At 42.9% G+C, this 21052-nt stretch overlaps 3 protein-coding genes across 3 annotated transcripts; 1 reads left to right on the top strand and 2 right to left on the bottom strand.

Annotated features, from left to right (window-relative positions):
* Window positions 1-1146: 1146 nt before the first annotated feature.
* Window positions 1147-3940, bottom strand: LOZ57_002688 (uncharacterized protein; the record flags this gene model as incomplete). The annotated part of the gene is made up of 4 exons (XM_049251751.1): window positions 1147-2632; window positions 2690-2908; window positions 2973-3649; window positions 3707-3940. The coding sequence occupies 4 exons, from the start codon at window positions 3938-3940 to the stop codon at window positions 1147-1149; spliced, it is 2616 nt and encodes an 871-aa protein (XP_049109069.1).
* Window positions 3941-4251: 311 nt separating this feature from the next.
* Window positions 4252-5152, bottom strand: LOZ57_002687 (uncharacterized protein; the record flags this gene model as incomplete). The annotated part of the gene is made up of 2 exons (XM_049251750.1): window positions 4252-4511; window positions 4570-5152. 2 exons carry the CDS (start codon window positions 5150-5152, stop codon window positions 4252-4254), a joined length of 843 nt encoding a protein of 280 aa, XP_049109068.1.
* Window positions 5153-6187: 1035 nt separating this feature from the next.
* Window positions 6188-9114, top strand: LOZ57_002686 (uncharacterized protein; the record flags this gene model as incomplete). Its single annotated transcript, XM_049251749.1, has 4 exons — window positions 6188-6586; window positions 6643-6952; window positions 7043-8069; window positions 8121-9114. The coding sequence occupies 4 exons, from the start codon at window positions 6188-6190 to the stop codon at window positions 9112-9114; spliced, it is 2730 nt and encodes a 909-aa protein (XP_049109067.1).
* Between the last annotated feature and the right edge of the window lie 11938 nt (window positions 9115-21052).

Genomic DNA, 21052 nt, shown 5'->3' with positions numbered 1-21052 from the left:
GTCGAAGCATACGTGCGATCAACATACGATCGATCGTCCCGATCACCCGAGAACGGAATGGTAGCTGGGACAGGACGCCTTTCGGGACAAATTGGGGAGGCTGATCGGACCCCAGATGTTCCACAGTTCGTGAGTTACCAGTAACTAGTGGGAGTCGTGCGAGGGTGAGATCTGCTGGTATCCCGTAGAGGGCCGGCCGCCATAGAATATGAGTGCATGCACATAGGCACACCCAATGTGGACATCCATGGCCAAAGATGATATCGGTCACGACCAGAGCGTTGGCCAGCAGCATACGGAGTCCCATCGAGGACCTAGCCGGAGGGTATTCTACCATGGAGCGTTGGGCGAAGGCTGGAGCCACGATGACAAGTCGAGTTCGAGCAAAGTGCGGCACGACGTGGCGGCCGGGTGACTCGACAGACGAGTGATGTCGTCGGTTGTCGAAAGCTCACAGCACAGGGAGCGTGATTGGGCAATCAAGCACATCTCGAGCCAGTGATCACCAGCTTGGCGTGTTTTTGCTTTCTAGAATGATAGAGCAAGAATGGGCTTCTGTGAAGGCGGGTGTACTTGTGTATGGAGTACTTCACATCGTCCAGCACTGCGTGCACAGCTTGCGGTGACTGTCAGGTTGAACCCTGGTTCTCTGTTATATGGTTAGTTAGTTGGTTAACTATGCTAGGGGAACAGCGCCGTGTAATCCGTAACTACTCCGTACAAAAGTAACCCTTGACAGAACGGAGTGCCAAAACCCAGGATCGAGGGTGACAAAGCTAGTCTGATGGTAATCTAGTCCGACACTCAGGCGGTTCTCAGAAGACATCGTACTCTGTGCTCAACTGCTGAGATTGAGGTCGGGCCGTTGATATGGTTGACTGTTCAGACTACTGGTTAGTTGGCGGAATTTCAATCGGAATACCGATTTTCCGAACTGTTATCGATTTTATCGCTGGCTTACTATAGAATGAGTCTACTATACTCCGTACATTACATCTACTGCATAGTAATATATGGTAATATCAAAAAAAGAAGCGTACGGCGTATATTGGATCATATGTCCCCATAACTATATTGATATTATTACATGAACACACAGAAAAGTAATGAGGATATCTAGGACTTGATCAAAACACAATATGTTATTTACAATTCGACCAAGGATCCAAATTCTACTTCTTGAAACATACTGCCTCTCATTTGCACAAGTGCTGTAAGCTCAAGGACGAAATCATATAATATCACAATATTTGTCAAGACATGTCCCAAGGTCACATCTTGCAGATCTACCCCAGCTTCAACCGAGTCAGGGTCAAAAGCTAGCGTACTAGGGCTAGTGACTTCCGAGGACCGACAAAGCTCTGTGGAGAACAGACCAGCAAGCCGTTCATGGAGATTGGTTAAGCTGCCCGGAACGGCGGCCCGCGAACACGGCAACGCCGGAGCGAGATGAGCGGAAGAAGCACGGGTGGAAGAGCCGGAATCTTGTGAGAGGGAGCGCGACTTGGCCCCGCTGGATGGGTAGTTATCATCCCACCCTCGTATCCGAACCGAATTGCGGCCTCTGGAAGTCTTTTCGCGACGATCGCCAACAGCCCGAGCAGTCTGGCTGGATTCTGCTTCACGTGTCTCCGGCTCCGAAAGGGACAACAGGGCTCTACGGCCTGCGACCAAGTTGTCAAAATCCGATATTGATTTGCGCCAACTTTGTATGCGGCGCACGAGTGAATTTAGGACGGATGTCAGAGTAGGGGTATCGCCGCCGGACCAGGACGGTTGTTGATATGCAAGGGATCCATCACAAGATTGTTGACTCGGGGACAGCGCAGTTTTAGTCGGTTGCTTGCACCCGTTGTTGGGTAGATGGTATTTCTTGGGCGGAACAAGGAGCCAGCCGTCTAAGGAAATTAGGTTCGAGGTGGCCAACGCTGCAACTGCGCTGGTCAGGGCAAGATTCGTAGTAACGCCGTTGACAAAGAAACGTCGCAGAAGGTCTAGAAGGCCCTTGAATATACTGCCATCGTTGTGCAATAGTGAGCTAGGGCGTGGAATCGCCTGATTCAACGGTATCATCGTAGATCGCGAAGCTAGCGCAGCTAACGCACTGGCGACGTAGGTGGAGTACGATTGGTCTAATATGGGGCGGCCGTCAATCGCGGCTGCAAGACCGAGGAGACCTTGTAACTCTGCATTAAGGGCACCATGTGACCTCTGGAGGGACTCTGCTTCTGATTTCTCTCTTGTTTTGAGAAGAAATTTGGTAAAGTGCTGGTGGCGCTCCATGATAACCGTCATGAGTCGCAATGTGGCCACAAGAGTTTGAATATTATTAGACTTGATACCCATAGAAACCAGATCGACCAAGTTAAATAAGGTGGGAGATGGTATCGCTGCGGCTTCTGCAAACACAGCTAAGATATCTAATGACTTGCGGCGACTAACCGACATTTTCGGTTTCTCGACCTGCTTGATGGCTTGAGAGTCATGTTGCGAAGGAGATGCTAGTAAGAAATGGAGGATACGATGTATTAACTCGGGCTGATCAATTGACTCCAAGATCCGAGATAAATAGGTTGTGACAGCAGGTGTTGATCCTCCATCGACGTCGGATGACTCAAGTAAAGACGGGTATCTGTGAGGTGATTGTCAGCTGATGTCAAGGAAGAGATAGCGGATATCAAATTCGTACAGCAATTGTTCGAGAAACAAGACCTGAAAATGATCTAGAAGGGTATCATTCAGCTCAGTGGACCGGCAGTGGTCAACGGCGTCTTGCCAGAACAATAAATATGAGAGGAATGAATCCATGTTGTGGCCAAGATCATGACAAAAGAAGACTTTTGGGTGAGTATCGTCAGACAGAGAAATGATCGGAGGGATCTCAATGTCATGAATGGAAGGTAATACCCTGTGCGAAACTATTATCAGTCTGACCAGTTCCACATTGAGTGCAAAACCTTAGGTCACAATACCTGCTGAGTTGGCTGTACAAACCTCCTAGGCCGGTAGCCATCAGCGTAGCCAAGTCACTTTCAATCAACCACCGCTCCAGATTCTTAGCCTTGGATGCTGTTTCGATGATGTAGAGCAGGCCGGTCCGGGCAAAATCACCCTGTCTTCCAGAACAATGCACGTATTCTAGTAGCAGATAAAAAAGAGGGAAGTCATCCTTTCGTGTCGCTCCCGCAAACAGCTGTCCGGCTTCTCTCGCATCTGCCTCTGTTACAGGCTCCTTGGGGAAAAACCACGCCGGTAAGATGGCGGGCTGTAGGCGGATATTGTTTGCAACGCCGAACATCAACTCAACCAATTTGCTTTCGCATTCTTCTCCAGTGCAGCTTGCCCTGCGTACTAGATCTACTAAGGCTCTCGAAAAGGCGGTGCTGTCCACGACGCCCTCGACCTCGGCGTCTATGAGCACAGTAAAGAACACGGTGGTTGCGGCGACGATGTGAGGATCGTATGTCGACAATGCCAGCTTGGCAATGGTTAAATAGACCTGTGGCGTGGCAGCGAAGCTGAGGCATGGATGTGGCGCCGGGCCTCTGGACTCGTCGGCTAGGACTGCATTGAGGCGGTCGAGACAGTTGCGAATACGTGGGATAGACGGGGACTCGGGGGTTAAAGAGGGGGAATTGCGCCATATTTGCTAGCGGGGATAGTTAGTGATAAGCCGGCAACGAACCAGGAGGATCGATGGCTATACGTAGAGGGTGTTGTAGACGTGCTTGAATGCCGTGTGCCGTTCAGCAACGGCGTTGCCACGCGGGTGTCTGGAGGAGGGCGAGGGAGCGGCTCCGATCAGACGAGACCACTGTGAGGCGCATATTAGCAAGATGTCGGCAGCATATCCACAAGCAGGGCTAGGGTACAAAGTCCATTCTTTATATTCCATGCGCGTACCATCGGTGAGGCGAGTGCAGCCCGGCATGGAGAGCATGATGGTGATGGGGGAAGTTAACTAGGCATGACGTGAAACGATCACGCTTGAGGCGCAACCCAGCCGCGATTCTCTTCATCGCGACAAAAACTAGTTTACAGGGCCCGGTCTAATGCTATAGGACACTTTATGGCTGCGCCGGGGAGCTTGAGCTGTGCGATCTCTAAATGCACAGTGCACGCAAGCACCGAAGTTGTGAAGGTCGTAGAGTACAAAAAAAAGCTAAAACACACAATATGTAAAATGTAAAACCACCAACGCCGGATCTCCTGGCAGGGCTTTTCATAAAACGACGCATCAGAAACAGACAATCATTCGTCAGAATCGTCTTTTTTGCGTCGGCCCCCTCCTTTCTTCTTCCGGCCCTCGTCGGGGTCGCTCCCGTCGTCGTCTTTTTTGGAGGCGGGCTGGTCGGGAACTTTGGAAATAATGTCCGCGAGGAAATCGAGGACCTCATCCTGGGCTATAGCCTCCTTCAGATGGGTTGCGGTAACTCGTTTGGAGGAGCGATCCTTGGCCTGCTGGGCGGCTTTTGTCACGAGAGTGATCATGAAGAGCTCCAGGGCCTTGGCTGGAGACGGGAAGCTGGTCAGCAAGGGTGCCGACGGGCTGGAGCGTGCTAGACTTACCAACAGCGATGGGTGTGACTTGGGCCACCTTGCCCACGTCCTCATCTGCCTGCATGATGCGCTTGATCCTCGCGACAGGAAACTTGGTTTTGATTTCAATGCCCAACGACGGGCCGGCACCGGGCTCCTGGTCCATTTTCTGGGTCGTGGGCAAGCCCACGCGCGGCGGAATCCGGCCTGGCGGCGGCTGGGCGAGTCGAGAGGCCGGAAGAGAGGGCTGCCGCTGCTGCGGGGCGGAGAGGTCTGACTGCGGGTCGTATTGGGCAGGCGGAGGTGGTGTCTGTTGGGGCTGTTGCTGGTGCTGGAGGAGGGATCGCGAGCGGGTCTGGGGTGGCATGTCAGCGAAGCTGGCGGGGGGAAAGGGCGGCTGGGGAGGGTAGGCGGCGGCGGAGGGCCGCGGGACGTGCGGGTTGAAGAAAGGCGAGGCGTCGTAGGAGGCCTGGGGGGTCAGCTGCGGCGGATAGGCGGCATAGGGAGGCGCGTGCGGGTGGTGCTGGGGAGTGTATGGCTCGGGGGGCAGGTCGGCGGCGAAGGTCGAGAAGTCGGGGGACCGCGGTCTGTACGGGCTGTCCTGATCGGGCATTGCTGGCGGCAAGGAGTCACAGGTCAGCAGCAAACAAGTAGGTGGGTGGATGGGCTCACATCGATGGGTGGGGGTCGCGGACGGACGCGTTACGAAGCGGAAGACGGCGAGAGAGCGCGAGAGCAATTCGCGAGGTTGACAGAAGATCGAGCGGGAGCGGCAGAACGACGAGGCGGCCGATAAGCCCGGGCCGGCACGTGGAGATAACCAGTTAACTAACACGGCGGCCATCGCGCGCCCAGCCCAAAACTACCGAATCCGGTAAGGAGCGAGACGCCCTCACTCCTCGACTCCCTCGACACGACATGCTCGAGACGGACGCCCGCGACAACCCGCCCTCTAGTTAGTTAGCCAATGGCTGCGGAGTAGCCACCCGCTCTCGTAAGTTGAGCTCTTCCCTTGTTCCACCGCTGCTCCCGGCCGCCCCCCCTCGCTGTGATGATAGAGCTACGCCGGATTCGCTGTCGCGGGTGGCCGCACGCTGCTGGGCCGAGACCGCCACGGTATCACCTCCAGCGGCCGCCGCTGAGCGCCAGTGCTTCGTGACGACCGTTTTAACTTGATCTAATCTGAGCGAGATGCTGCCCGCTGTCTTTCTCTCGCACGCGTCGTCGCCGTTCTCCTGTCCGGTCCGGAATAACATTCTCCCAGCCCAGACTCTTCACCATCCTCGTCTTGCCTTCGCTGCCGTCAATGCCAGCCGCGCACCGCTATCCGACTTGCCCTGCCCGCCTGAGCTGCAGCATGTCCTTGCCGCTCCCGCTGCTGTCTCGCTGTTGACTTCCCCGTCGCCGCCATGGCTGCCCTCGAGCTCTCGTCCCCCCTCATGGACATCGCCAGGTATGCATCCCGCCGGGCCCTCATTCTTTCAAACATTGATCGATTGGCGCCCAGTTCGCTGTCCCAAGACGACATCCCTTTTAAGCTGCGATGCGCCATCTGCAACAGGCTCGCGATCAACGCCTTTCGCCTACCCTGCTGCGACCAAGCCATCTGCCAGCCCTGTAGGTCCAGCCTGGTCCGGTAAACGCCACGATGACGGCTAACCCGTATGATTTCCTTTCTCCAGGTCAGAGCTCCCTGCCAGAGAGCTGTCCCGTGTGTGCCCATGTGCCACTCGCCGCCGATTTGTGTAAACCTAATAAGGCTTTACGAACAACGCTGAAAGCCTTTCTCCGGACCGAGGAGAAGAAGCGGGAAAAAGATCGTCCAGCTGCCGCCTCAGCTACTGAGACCGCTGCTTCGCCTACTTCTGTCCTTGATGGCCCGTATCAAAGTGGAACCGGTGAACCTGTGCCTCAAGACCCACAAGGACCGACCGGTGCTCCCGCAAACGTAGCTCCCAACCTCGAAACAACACCGCCATTTCCCGATACCAATCGCTCGTCTAATGCAGATGCTATTGCTGCCGATACCGATACTCTCCCGGGCACAGTGAGTCACCCTTTTCTTCCCACCTTACGAACTGATCAAGTAACATTTCATCACAGAATCAGTGTCTAGACATGCCTGTCGAGCTAGCTGACGCTTCCCTGGATAATAAACCAACATCATTTCAAGTATCTGCTATAGCTACTGTAAATCAGTGCTCTAACCCCGAAAACGACGAGAATACCGCCCGGGAACCACTGCAAACCAGCCAAACGGAAGACAATGGCATTGGAATGGGGATGAGCGATCCTCAGGGATACCAGTCGATGGGATGGCAAGGTGCGCCCATGAATTTTAATCAAATGGTGCCATCATTCATACCCAATGCTATGCACGCTGGGAGTATGGTTCCATTTCCAAACGCGATGAGTGAGTCGTTTGTTCCGCAGTACTCAAAACCCGCCCCACCCCCGTTGTTTGCCCAGAAATAACCTACTAACCAGTTATCCTTGCGCTTAGGTGCTGCTGGCATGCCTGGAATGGGAATCGATCCGGTGGCTGCTTCTCAGGGAATGTTTGCGGACTACGGAATGAATATGAATGGCATGGGAGATATGAGCATGGGAATGATGTTCAATACAAGTCAGGCAATGTATGGAACCTGGGATATTCAAAACAATTTGTGGAATGGAGGCCCAGATAAATTCAATGCAAATGCATTCGCTCACGACTTTGGCCCTTCTTCTGGTTATGTTGGGTATAATATGTCACAACTACAGGGAGGCCATCCCCACATGAATCAGCAACAGAAATACCCTAGCAATGATTTTAATGGATCATATGGCCCGTATAGCCGGGGTGTCGGTCGTGGACGACCCTTTGTTGCCGGTGGGCGAGGTCGCGGTACCTACCCATCCAGTATGCCTGATTCCTATCATTTTTCTAACCCAGCATTTCAAAATAACTTCGGAGGCCATCCGCAGGACAGTAAGGGTGTTACTGCACCATCGGACACAGTGGGACCAGCAGATAATTCTCAGAGCAAATTTGAGGATGAGCTCTGCCCTGGCGGCCAAGATGATACTCCCGATCTTGCACCGTCAACGTCTGAAACTGCCGACCCCTCCCCAGAGACGGCAGCTCCTAATGTGAAGACAGGCTCGGACAATGCTAACCCTCTTTCTTCTGGAATATCTGCTATTACGCAAATAGTCACAGAAAAGGCTTCTCCAGATGCACCAGAAACTAAAGCCAACCATCCCCCGAATAACAGTATTCCCGTTATAAGTGAGAGCGTCCACTTGAACTACAGCCAGAATTCTTCCACTCACGGTGTACCGAGTTTTCCAGCAATGCAGGCTCCAGGAAACGAAAAACAGGCCTTTCAAGGAGAGTCCCGAGGACTAGGAGTTGCGGGCGCCCCGGCTGCACCACGAGCAATGAGAGAGGGGCTGCCAAATACTAGTATGCGTAATGCTAGAGGATTTTCGATTTTAGGACGTGCTAGTAACGTAGTTTCAGCACTAGGAAGCGTAGATAAACAGAGGTTTGTGGCTTCTCGCCATTACTATAGGAATCCTGTCTGACTATTTTATAGCATCGCGACGTCCAAGGGCGGCAACGAAGAGACATCGAGCCGACGGCAGAGGTCCCGTTCGAGATCAGCATCGCCATCCCGAGGCCGGCGTTCTCACAGACACCGAAGCCGATCGCGTCCGCGTAGCCATTCACGGTCTCGATCTGCGGACAAAGCCGACGGCAGAAGCTATCGGCGTCGACAGAGCAAGAGGCGTTATACAGACACGAACCGGGAACGAGACGTAAGTGATTATTCGAGGTCTCCTTCGGTCTACAATTCACATCGAACATCCCGTCGCAGCCGCCGTGAGAAAGATCGACGAGCAGAGGATAAAGGGGCGAGCTCACGTCGACATCGAAGCCCTGGACGAAGAGAAGCTGTCGAGGAGTCCAGTTTGAAAGCTTCCTCTAAAATCGCGCAAGCTATGGATGACAGCGAGAGCCGTCGGTCGGCGCGGACGAAAGACATAGACGATAGGCACCGTCGACGTGAACGGGACCGGGAGCGGGATCGCGAAAAGCATCGAGACCGAGAAAAAGAGAGGGATCGGGAGAAGGAAAGGGACAAGGATAGGGGCCGCGACAGGGATCGTGGACAAAAACGTCGACGAGAGAGATCGGAGTCGCATTCGGACAGTGAATACTCGCGCCGGCACGCGCGGCGAACTCGGCACGACGCTAATGCTGAACAGCAGTTGGTGGGTAGCGAGAGCAAAAAAGCGGCGGATAGGTCCCGTTCCAATGGCACGTCCACGGTCCCTGCTTCCGAGCAGAAAGACCCCCATACGCTAGAGCGCGAAGCTAGGAACCGCGAACGACTGCTTAAGGAGCAACAACGGCGAGACGCGATGAATGCGGACCGCGACAGCAGAGGCACGCGCCGCCGGGACAACAAACTTGACAGGCCTATGGCTGGGTCAAGGCGCTTAAGTTACAAGTACGAGGATGAAGCAAGTGACCAGGTGAGGGCCGCGCAGGTGGAAGAGGAGCGAGAAGCTGCGCGATGGGAATAGCCGGTCGAGTGGCTGCAGTATCGCACCATGTACTTTTAAGGCTGTTTTTACATGTCTCTGGCCCGACATTCTAGTATGATAGAAATGCGGGTGAAGAGCGAGGGCGACATGACAGTGTACACACATCCATGCACCCGTAATCCAGTGCGAGTACTAGTGGTTATACGGGGGTAAATTAGTGTGTGTTATAACCTGCGTTACTATGTAAGTTATGCCAAGGTGCCGTCTAACTTTAGTGGGGCAAGTTATCATACTAGGCCCAAGATAGACTAGCTGTGAATGTTACACCATCATATGACTTGTCATGCATGATGATGACTTCATCAAGCAGTCCCCTTGTCATTTTGCATTGTACAGAACAGTATATAATCTTCATGCTCTAGAAATATGACATCTACACACTGAGAAGATTCAGCAGCTCTACAAAAGAAGCTATAAGTAACTCTAAATGTTAAGCTGTTTCAGAATATTAAGAAGACACTGAATAAGATCTGTATAAATTAATCAAAGATCACACAGAAAGCATACAGTGCAAAGCAGCAGAAATAAAAAGTGAGTGAATCTTTACTTACTACTATGCAGCTCTGTTAAACTGTGAAATTGCTTACTAATGATCTGACTCTCATACAGCATGCAGAAATGATGTACTGAGAAGAGATATGAAAATGAAAAGATGATTATAGAAGTAAAGACAATATTATTTCTGTAAGAAAAAATCATTAACTGAGAGATTCAGCTCTGTTGTTATAAGAGAGAGTATATAAATAGAGATGACAATGAAATCATACAGATTCTGAAAAAGAGTTCTGTTAAGATCTACTGTGCAGCTCTTATAAATCTCTAATAATATTAAATAAGTGCTGAATTCAACAATCATTCTACTTCTCATGAAATCATATTATCTTCAATTGTTCATATCCATTTCACTAGAGAGCACAGACAAAAGTAAGAGCAGTATATAAATTATGAAGTCAATACTTTACAGAATAAATATATCACTGAGATCTTCATATTAATGATTTAATACTGCTAAACAGCTAGAAGTCTAAAAATAGACTAAATAAAGTGCTATCTTTATATGACAGCTGATCTTCTAATAAGTCACAGTCTTTTTTTGTAAAGAGAGAGCTGCTGTATGACACAGATAACTAATCTGTTTATAATTTCTCTGAGAAATGAGAGATCAACATCTTGCAATTTCTTGATTCTTATTATGAATAATGAAAAAATTAATTCTTTTAAACAACTGAAGTACTGTGCAGTTATACAGCACAAAGAGTCTCTACTTTACATCATAAGTGTATTGACATTCTACTTTTTCATATGATGAAATATATTGAAAGAGCTCATTTTAAACTTTTAGTATTGAGAGTTTTGATATGACAATTACATTCTGAAGAGTATAAATCTCACTGCTTCTCTCTCATATAATTTTCACTGTCACTAAATTATCAAGATCTTCAAGACAATAAATCTTCTTTTTTTAAAAAAAACACATGCTGAATAATCTTAAGAAGCAAAGTATGCTGAGCTTACTGATGTCAGTGAGACATAAATTCATTAAGCTGATCAGTGAAATAGTGATGCACTTATTAATTACTATCTCAGTCACATTTTCTGAAAGTTCATATAAGTAATGACAGACTTTCATTCAGAGAAGCAGAAAAGCTACTATTTGTTTCATATAAAGATTAAATCTTCATTAGAACTGAAGAAGACACTCTGATCATGAATGAATGAGTGAATGACTTAATTTAATTTCTTTAAGAAGACATTGCAGTCTACTTTCTCATCATCTTCTGTATAATATAATGAAAAAGAGAGAGATCAGAATGATCTGACTGCACAGAGATGTTTAAAACTACTGAATACACTGTGTACAGTTATTCTACAGAACTCTGTGATTCTACAGCATAAATTTTCTGCACATATGATCTGAAGTGATCTCATTTTTATCAGATCAGACTATACTGAGTTCTCACAGTAAGTGCAAGCATCTCTGTTCAATGTTAAGAATTCAGAGAAGATTTAAATTCATCATATAATGTCAGTCATTGTCTTTCATCTTCAAATAATTGAGCAGTCAATATCTTATGCTGTGACAGTGACATAAAGACAAAGTGTCACAATTTTATAATGAATAGATAATAATCTGATGAATCTGCTTAATGATACAATAATCTTCACTGTACAGATAAATAAAAAAATGTTCAACACTGCTTCAGAGCTGTATGAAGACTTCTCTTTCTTCATAGTATCAGATGAAATTGACTGAGATGCTTTCACTACTATCACTGCTGTATAGAGTGAAATGAATGTTGAGAAGACTCAGAATTCAGCAGTCTTCTTTTTCACTTCTGTGAAATACAAACTCTCATGAAATATAGAAACAGTGTCAGATTTATGATGTGAATGAATAATAGACTTGAGAGAAGAATCATTCATACAAAGCTTAAAGAAGAAGAGCTCAAGCTGATGTAAATATAATGCAATGATGTTCAGTTAGAGAAAAACAATCATTAATAAAATTGTATGCTGTCAGAAGCAGAGCTGTAGTATAGTAGCAGCTGTGAAGCAGATAGAGCTCATCTGAATAAGATAGAAACTTACTCTTCATGATCTTACTATCTTTCTTAAAAAGACACATCACTTATAAAGAGAGCTTTGAATGTTTGATGTTCAATTATATATATATATTATAATGGCTAGCTAATAAACTGCTTCATACACTTTTCAGAAGACAAAGTAATTAAATAATCTGTACAGACTTTTAAAAGTAGATTATGTAGATGTTATATATATCTGTCTCTTTCTAATTGAATTAGATTCAATGTGAGCATTTGTAAGACTCTGTGCTGCAGCCTTCTTACATTCATCTCATCATCTAAAAGAGATTTGTAAAACCTTCTTGATGCTTAGATGATCATGCTCCATGGCATCTGGAGTTTGTAAATTCCATGACTGATCACATGATCACACTAGCAAAGCTGAACACACAAAATCTGTCACAGACACTTCTTTATGAAGATCAGTGGCAACATATCTAAAGACTCTAGATACTGTTGTAGTAATAGAAGTTATCTCTCTCTCTTTCATGCTTAGATCTCTTCATAATCACTTCTCACTCAATCTAATCTCATTTACAAAGGCTGTAAGTCATTGCCACATTATCTGCAACCTCCCAATCCTCACAGTTTGCCACTTAAATAAGCAGATGACCCAACAATGATTTTCATAAGACAGAACAACTGAGACCAAACTGAATCCTCAACTCTTTTCTCAGTATCAGAGTTAGCTGAGACATCAAGTGTGACAATAAATCTGGATGAAAGCATAATTCAGACTGAGAAATCATCTTCAGAGAACACAGAATCTCTTAAGAACTTAAGAGAGTGAATACATCTCATGAAAATAATTTAAGAACTACAGCAGAGTTTACAAATTCTGAATAGAAAGCATGAATGAACAGAATCACTTGATGTTCTGATCTCTAATTTAAATTCTTCAAAGAAGAGTTCAGTCATCAAGTCTTCACAATATAAGATCAACTATCAGATCAAGAACTATGCAGTCTACTGACAGTTTATCTTTCAAATAGAATCCATCTGAGATGCTAGTGATCTGAATGACAATGAAATTCTGAAGTATGCAGTCACAGAGTTGAACTATAATGAGAAAGATCTTTGAGAATCATACTCAGCTCAGAACTCTATTCTGAACATCTGAACTGAACTTAAACAATTTCTACTTTTATGACTAGATGATTCTGAAAACTGAACTCAATTGGTCTGAAGAAATCTTTTCCACCTTTGTAAAAGAGATGATGAATCAGACTTTGACTGATTGCAATGATTCCAACAACATTTGCAACAAGTGAATGAAGAGACACAGAGTGTGAATAAGTTCATCAAACATCTTTTTCTATGGCAATATGACAAATCTATGCACAACAAGCTGGATGAACAGAAGAACCTTTCAGAGAAACTAAATGAGATTCAGACAGTTGTGATGCAATTACAATCTAGTGTCAAGAGCTTCACTCTCAACCCAAAGTCACAATCCATCTCAGAGACAAATATCAACCATGGTGGAACACCATTCTATTCAAATTGAGTCTGTGGATCATGAGGTCAGAATTATAGAAACAAGATCTGAATCTCATTATGACAGAGAGAAAACCAACATCAGAGAACCTCCAATTCTCAGTTTACAAACTCAAAGTGAGATGAAAAGTTAGATAAAAATGCTTGCTACAATTGTAGTGAGACTAATCACTATGTGGATAAGTGCATTAAGTTAAAGAAGAAATAGGAATTTGGAGAGCAGTCTGTAGATAGAATGAATATTAAGCAATTGAAGTTGTCTGAGCTATAAGCTGTTTTCTCAATCACATTGTCTGTCAGAGTTTGTAACTCTGAGGTAGAAAAAGAAGTTAAATGAACTGCTGTGACAGACTCACTATGTTTCTTTCTGATCATAAGTCTGAAGCTTGCAGTAAGACTGAGTCTGAAGATTTGTAAGATGAATGTTGAGATGGAGACTGCAGAAAAGAATTATTCAAAGTTAGTATCTGAAGAAATTATGAACATTTTCTTTAAGACACAAGATACTATGGATAATTGACAGATGTTTAATGAGCAAGCATTGATTGCTGATATATCTGAGAACATGATGTTAGATCTCTTCTAACTACACTGTCATAATTCTGTTGTTTCATTTGAAAATCTGTCACTTAAGTTTCATAAGCAGAGTGGATTAGACTCTATGACAAAAATCAAGTCAGTTTCTCTAAATGAACTTGTTGATGGTGGTAAATCCTTCTATGTAATGAGAGTTCATAAAAGTGAACAAGTCACCATCATGAATGTGAATCTGCAGATATCAGACAGTTATAAAGATTTGATTGATGCATTCAGTGATGCAAAAGATGCTTTCTTGCCCCCTCACTGAGAGAATGATCTAGACATTGAGTTGTTGCCAGGGGCAGTGCCAAAGTTTGGCCTCATTTATCAGCTTTCAGAAACAGAGATAGAGACTTTACAAAAGTATGTCAACTCCATCTTGTCAAGTGAATTCATCAGATCTTTCAGATCATCAGCTGAATCATCCATTCTGTTTACAAAGAAGAAGAATGGGGGGTTACAAATGTGTGTGAATTATTGGAACTTGAATTCAAAGACAGTAAAGAACTGATATCCACTTTCACTGATTGAAGACATTCTGAATTGAATTGGGAAAGCTAAGATCTATATCCAGCTGGATGTGAAGAATGTGTATCATTGTTTACAAATAAAAAAGAGAGATGAATGGAAAACAGCTTTTCAGACTTCATTGAGAATGTTTGAATACCAGATGATTCCATTTGAACTTATAAATGCACCAGTGGCATTTCAGTCATACATTAACAAGACACTGAGAGAGTACTTAGATGTCTTTGTGGTGATGTATCTGGATGATGTTGTGATGTACTCTGAAAATGAGAAAGAACACACTGAACATGTTTGTAAAGTGCTCAAGACACTGAAAGAGACTGAACTCTATTGCAAGAGATTTAAGTGCCAGTTCAGTGTTATAGAGATAGACTTTCTGAAGTATGTGATATTATCAGAAGATGTCTCAATGGAAAAAGCCCAGATGAACATGATCATTTCTTGATCAGAGTTTAAGAATCACTGAAATATTCAAATCTTTCTGAAATTTGCTAACTTCTACTGATGGTTCATTTCCAAGTTCTCCAAGCTCATGCTTGATTTAACTAGCATGTTAAAGAGCAGAAAGTCAGAGAAGAAGCAATTCAGAAAGAAAAGAAGAAGAAGTGAAGAAGTGAGCAGTTCACTCAGCTTTCTCACAGAAGAGACTTGTAAATTCTTCTATGACTTAAAGAAGACATTTATGAAGCAAGTGGTGGTATATCACTTTGATTCAAAGAAGAAAATCAAACTGAAAACAGATGCATCTGGATTTGCTGTGTGTGGAATTCTCTTCCAGCTACAGAAGAATGACATGTGGAGACCAGTGGAATTCTATTCAAGAAAGATGATTTCAGCTGAGTACAACTATAATATTCATGATCAAGAATTACTGACCATAGTTGAGTCATTTCATCAATGAAGATGCTGACTGAAGAAGTCAATTCAACCCATTTCTGTTCTGACTGATCATGACAGTCTCAGACATTTTGAAACCATGCAAGAGTTGTTAAGATGACAAGTGTGGTGGGCCCAGAAGTTGTCAGCTTTCTGGTTTAAGATTGATTATGTGAAAGAATCAAAGAATCTAGCAGATGATCCTTTGTGAAGATCAGACTATGCTGAAGCATTGAAATATGAGAATATTCAAGAGTGTGAAGCAGCTGAACAGCTTCATTTCATGCTGATCTATTCTGGTCAGTAAGCTGAGAAGAAAGACTCAGAACATGTCTTGCCTAACAGAAATGCACACTCTGTGAACAGAAAGACATGTTATAAATCAGAGCAGACTTGCACAAAGCTGCTTCTGAGTGATACTCACAGTATTTAAAGATTTGAGAATAAGTTACAAGATGTCAAGTAGCTCATTCTCAGTGATGCTCTGAATGAAACAGACTCATAAGAGACTGCATCTCTGAATCTAATGACAATGTTATCTGAGATGCTTGCTGATGATGACCATGCAATAGAGATTAGAAAGAGTCTTCAGTCAGATTCAATTAAGTTTGTGAACTGAACAGAGAAGAAAGACTGCCTCTTTATGAAAAAGTGTCTCTATATACCCATGAGTGAAGCTCTGTGAATTGAATTGATTAAAAGACACCATGATTTATCTCTGATGGGTCACTTCATAAGTGAAAGAACTTATGAACTGCTAGCATGCAGATTCTATTGGTCAAGAATGAAGAAGCTTATGAAAGAATGTGTTGATGTCTGTGATGTTTGCTTGAACTTCAGACAGATTCAGATGAAATCACAAGAAGAGATGTCTTCTTTGCCAATTTCTGAAAAGTCTTAGAAACACATCACAATGAATGTGATTACAGATCTTTCATTAAGTCAGAATTTTGAGAGAGTGAAATTCAACTGTATTCTGATCATTGTGAATTGATTTATGAAGATGTCTCACTTTGTTCCAGTCAGAAAAGAGCTGACATCTGAACAACTTGCTGAATTGATTATGCATGAGCTAGTCAGATTGCATGGACTTTTCTCAAGCATAGTCTCTGACTGTGGGTCAATATTCATAAATGAGTTCTGGGGAGATCTGTTATATCTTCTCAAAGTTGATAGAAGAATGAGCACAGCATTTCATTCTCAAACAGATGATCAGACTGAAAGACTGAATAGTACTCTTGAACAGTACTTACAAAGCTTCATCAATTATGAACAAGATGACTGAGTTGGAAAATTGTCTTATGCAGAGTTTGCTTACAACAACTCTAGACAATTCTCAACAGAGAAGAGTCTCTTTGAGCTTTTGACAGCAAGCCATCTGTGAATGGATTTTCTGAAAGCAGAAATATCAGCATCAGTCACAACTGAGTTTTGTAAACTGACAGATCAGTTGAAAGAGCTGCATAAGATGGCTTGGGAGAGTCTTATGAAGATGCAAGTCTATCAAAAGAGCTACTATGACAAGAAACATACTGTGATATCATTTTATGAAGATGATCAGATGTGATTAGATCTTTGTAACATTAGAACAGTGTGTTCTAGCAAGAAATTGGATGTTCTCTGGCATGAATCATGCTGAATTGTGGAAAAATTGAAACTCCAAATCTATTAATTGAAACTATCATCAGAGCTGAAAGTACACAATGTGTTTCATGTGTCTTTCTTAATCAGACACAAGAAACAGAAGAAAGTGGATAGTCAATCATATCACTCAATTTGTGAGACATTCTCTGTGAAGCAAGAGTATCAGATACAGAAGATTGTTGACTTCTGTAAGAATGACTGAGTGATTGAATATCTTATGTGGTGGCAGAGATATGAGGAAAGAACTTGGAAGTCTTCAAAGAATGTGAGACATTTAGATAAGAAGCTGTTTGAGTTTCATAGAAAGCATTCAGACAAGTCTGATCTACATCATATTCTGAGAATGTGCACTTAGAGAGGTCTTGTTAGATTCATAAAGATATTTATAAAGCAGTTAGAGATTGATTCATGAAGCAGAAGAACAGTGATCTGAGTAGTGAATTAATTTAGAAGAAAACTCAGTCTGTAAAAGCATTTACAACTGTTAAGAAGTAGTTCATGAAGCAAAAGTAGTGAATTTACTCTAAAATAAAAGAAAGAACTAGACTATTAGTGGTCAAAGCCCACAGTAACAAAAGAAAGAAAACAAGAGGGCAACTCTAAGAATTGAAAGAATAAGTTTTGTGTGTCTGATAGATGCAGTTATTACATCTGTCTCTACCAAGAGAACTTGTGACACACTGCCCCAATGAAGAATTTAAGTTATCTCAGCATGCTGTACATGACTGCTGAGAATAATTATCTGTTATGATGATCAGAACTTCTTTCTGAAGCTTGGCTCTATCTCTCAGCTGAACAGAGTCTGTTGGATCAGTAAGAGTTGTGAACTGAAGAGAGAGAAAAGCAAGAAGTTGTCTCTCATGATCAGATGAATTCTGATCTGAAATTAAGAGTGAAAGATGACTCATAGTAATCAGTGTCCTGACTGATAAGTTAACAGCTGGGGCAGGAGCTGAGGGAGCAGAAGCAGAAGCAGAAGCAGACACAGCAGACAGAGAAGAAGTTGATGAGACTGACTTCTAGAGAAAGAAAAAGCATTAGCTGGGACTCTCAATATCACTTTGTAAATGAGTTTATGAAGCAGAAACTGTTTTATAAGTCATGTTATGAAGCAACTCAACATATCTTGAGTGCATTGGAGACAGAACCAATGCTTGAGAATGGGTGCAGCATAGAAAAGAGCACAGACTGAGAATGTGAATGTGATAGAAATGAATCAGACTGAGAAAAACAGAGTGATGCATTATCAACAAGAGTTTCAGATTTGAAAGATGAGTGATCACTCTCTCTCAAGATCTGATCAACTGAGACAACAGAGCTAGTAGTTGAAAAAGAATCATTACTAAACATAGTAGACATCATTGAGTGTTTTCATCAAGCTTGAATATTAGTGCTCTGGATATGCCATCAGCCATGCACACAGAAAAGAGGATTATGGAGTGAGAAAACACTTTGTAAAGAATATTTCAGACTTCATAAAAGCAATTACAAAGCATTAAAAGAAGAAGAAATGGAAGAATATCACTTACACCATCATAATCAGAATCAGACTGACTAGACTGTGACATCTAAGAAGAGATCTCAAAGTCTTCAGAGACATAACTCTCTGTTGCATAAATGAAAACTGACAGCAATGATGCCTCTCCACTTTAATTTTCTTGAGAAATGACAGTAGTTGAGAACTCTGCTTCAGATGAAGCAGAAGATTCTGAAGACATCTCTCACATTGCTTCTGAAGAGAATTTTGAACAACAACTGATTGAGATTTTACTTTCAAACTTGTTGAGTCATTGTTGCTCACATTTCAACATCTTAATTTAAATGAAAGAGAGACACAGTAAATTATCTCTCTGCATAATGTGTTAGCACTGAGAAAAGTCTTTACAAAGTCTCTCAAGATTCATAATCATCAAAAAGAAAATGCTTGTCTAGAACTCTTATCAAAATAAAGAAGAATGTTGTTGAAAAAGAAAAAGAAAGAGAGAGAGAGAGAAGATCAAGAAAGAGATATTTATATTCAAGAGATTGCTGAGTATCACTAAATGAATTATGAGAAATGACAGTCACTACAGCAACTACATTACAATCACAGAGAAGCTGTCACTCTTACTATGATCTTACTGTCACATCTACATCTAGAAACTGAGATTGAATTAAGACTCTGCACTGCAGTCTTCTTACATTCATCACATCAAAAAAAGATTTTGTACAAAATTGTTACAATCACAGTGGAGCTGTCACTCTCACTGTAATCTTGATCACATCAACATCTTGAGAATCAAGACTTGTGAAAGGGAAGAAATCTGTAAGATTTCATGCTGCAGTCTTCTTACATTCATTTCATCATTTAAAAGAGATTCATAAAATCTTCTTGATGCTTAGATGATCATGCTTCATGACATCTGAGATTCATAAATTCTGTGACTGATCACATGATCATACTAGTAAAGCTGAACACATAAAATCTGCCACAGACACTTCTTTACAAAGATCAGTGACAACATATCTAGAGACTCTAGATACTGTTGTAGCAATAGAAGTTATCTCTCTTTCTCTCATGCTTAGATCTCTTCATAACCACTTCTCACTCAATCTAACCTCATTTATAAAGGCTGTAAGCCATTGCCACATTATCTGCAACCTCCCAATTCTCACAGCATTTGATTATATTGTCTACTCATGTGTTGTGAAGCTCTCTCTTCTCTTCTCTTCTTCTAAGCATTATATGTCAGTAAGTGACTCTCTTCTCTCTGCTGCTTCAACTCTCATACAAGCTTAAGAAGACTGCTAATTGCTTCATACATATTCTCTTGATTCATTTAATCAGTTATTAATTAATGAGTCTTTCTGCTATCTGCTTGTTAAATTGCAAAGCTGATATATGCAGTCAGAATCATAATAAATAAGCTTCTCTTCTTCTTTCACTGATATTCTCATCCACACACTTGCAAGATGAATATACATACAAGTTCAAGATGTGATCTGCTCAGATTTTGTATGCACACTTGCACATGATCTGTCTCTGAGTAAGCAAGTAAGTTCAGACTTCATATGCATGCTTGTGCATGGTCTGTCTCTGAGTAAGTAAGTAAGTCCAGACTTCATATGCATGCTCACACATAATCTACTTCTGAGTAAGCAAGCAAGCACAGACTTCATATGTGTGCTCATGCATGATCTGTCTCTGAGCAAGTAAGCAAGCTCAGACTTCATACATGCACTCACACATGAATTGATGCAGTACATACATACAGTCAGTTAATAGAATTACAGTATTACAATGACAATTCTTGTCTCTGTTCTCATCTGTCATTCACAATGTAAGTACTCTCTGTATATATTATATGATGTGATATATACATACTGATTGTTGTAGAACTCTGATTTTATATGATCTGACTGTTACTGTGCTAAAATTACTACATGCACAACTCACAAGAGTTGACAATCTCAGTCTGTATGAAATTATACTTACATTCTTGTCACACTTTAGTCAGTTCTGTCACAGTCTGCAGAGTCACATTCTGCTCACATTGTCAGACTATGATGTTGAGTTCATATATGAACAGTTAAATCTTCATCAGATTACATTTCATTAACTCTCATATATCAATGAGATTCTGATCAACTCTTGTGAAAGAAAGTTACAGATTGTCTGCAATTTATATATAATCAGAGCTTTTGATCTCATATTTTTTTTTCAGTGCTGTTGTACAACAGAGCACTTTAACAGAGCATGTGATAATTATAAGTGATATGATCATATAAGTCACTGTTCTGTATGAGAACTATTAAATGAACTTTTAATATATGATTTAACAGAGATCTGACTTTCTGTGTCTTCTGACACAGCTCTCTCTTTCTCTTTCTTTTCTTCAGCTACTGATTCTTAACTTCAGCTTTCAGCTTCTGATGTGACTGCTGACAATTTCATCATACTTAACTAGTCTCATATGATTTAGATTGTATCTAGTCTCATACAATTATAGCTGCAGTAAGTTAGTGTTCTTTTCTTTCTGTGTTCTGCTTTCTACTTTTATGAAAGTTTAAGTTGACTTACAGCATTTTCTCTATTCTTATTTTCTTTGTTTAGATGATGTACAGCATTATTGGCATAATTTATTTGATTTTTTTTGATTTATCTAGCTGTACAGACTCTGTGTGCAGCATTCAGATAAAGAACTGCATCTCTACATGATGTCTGAAAT

This window comes from Ophidiomyces ophidiicola (assembly GCF_022830035.1).
Source record: "Ophidiomyces ophidiicola strain CBS 122913 chromosome Unknown scaffold_8, whole genome shotgun sequence".
Lineage (NCBI taxonomy): Eukaryota > Fungi > Ascomycota > Eurotiomycetes > Onygenales > Onygenaceae > Ophidiomyces > Ophidiomyces ophidiicola.
This window is presented reverse-complemented; position numbering and strand designations above follow the sequence as displayed.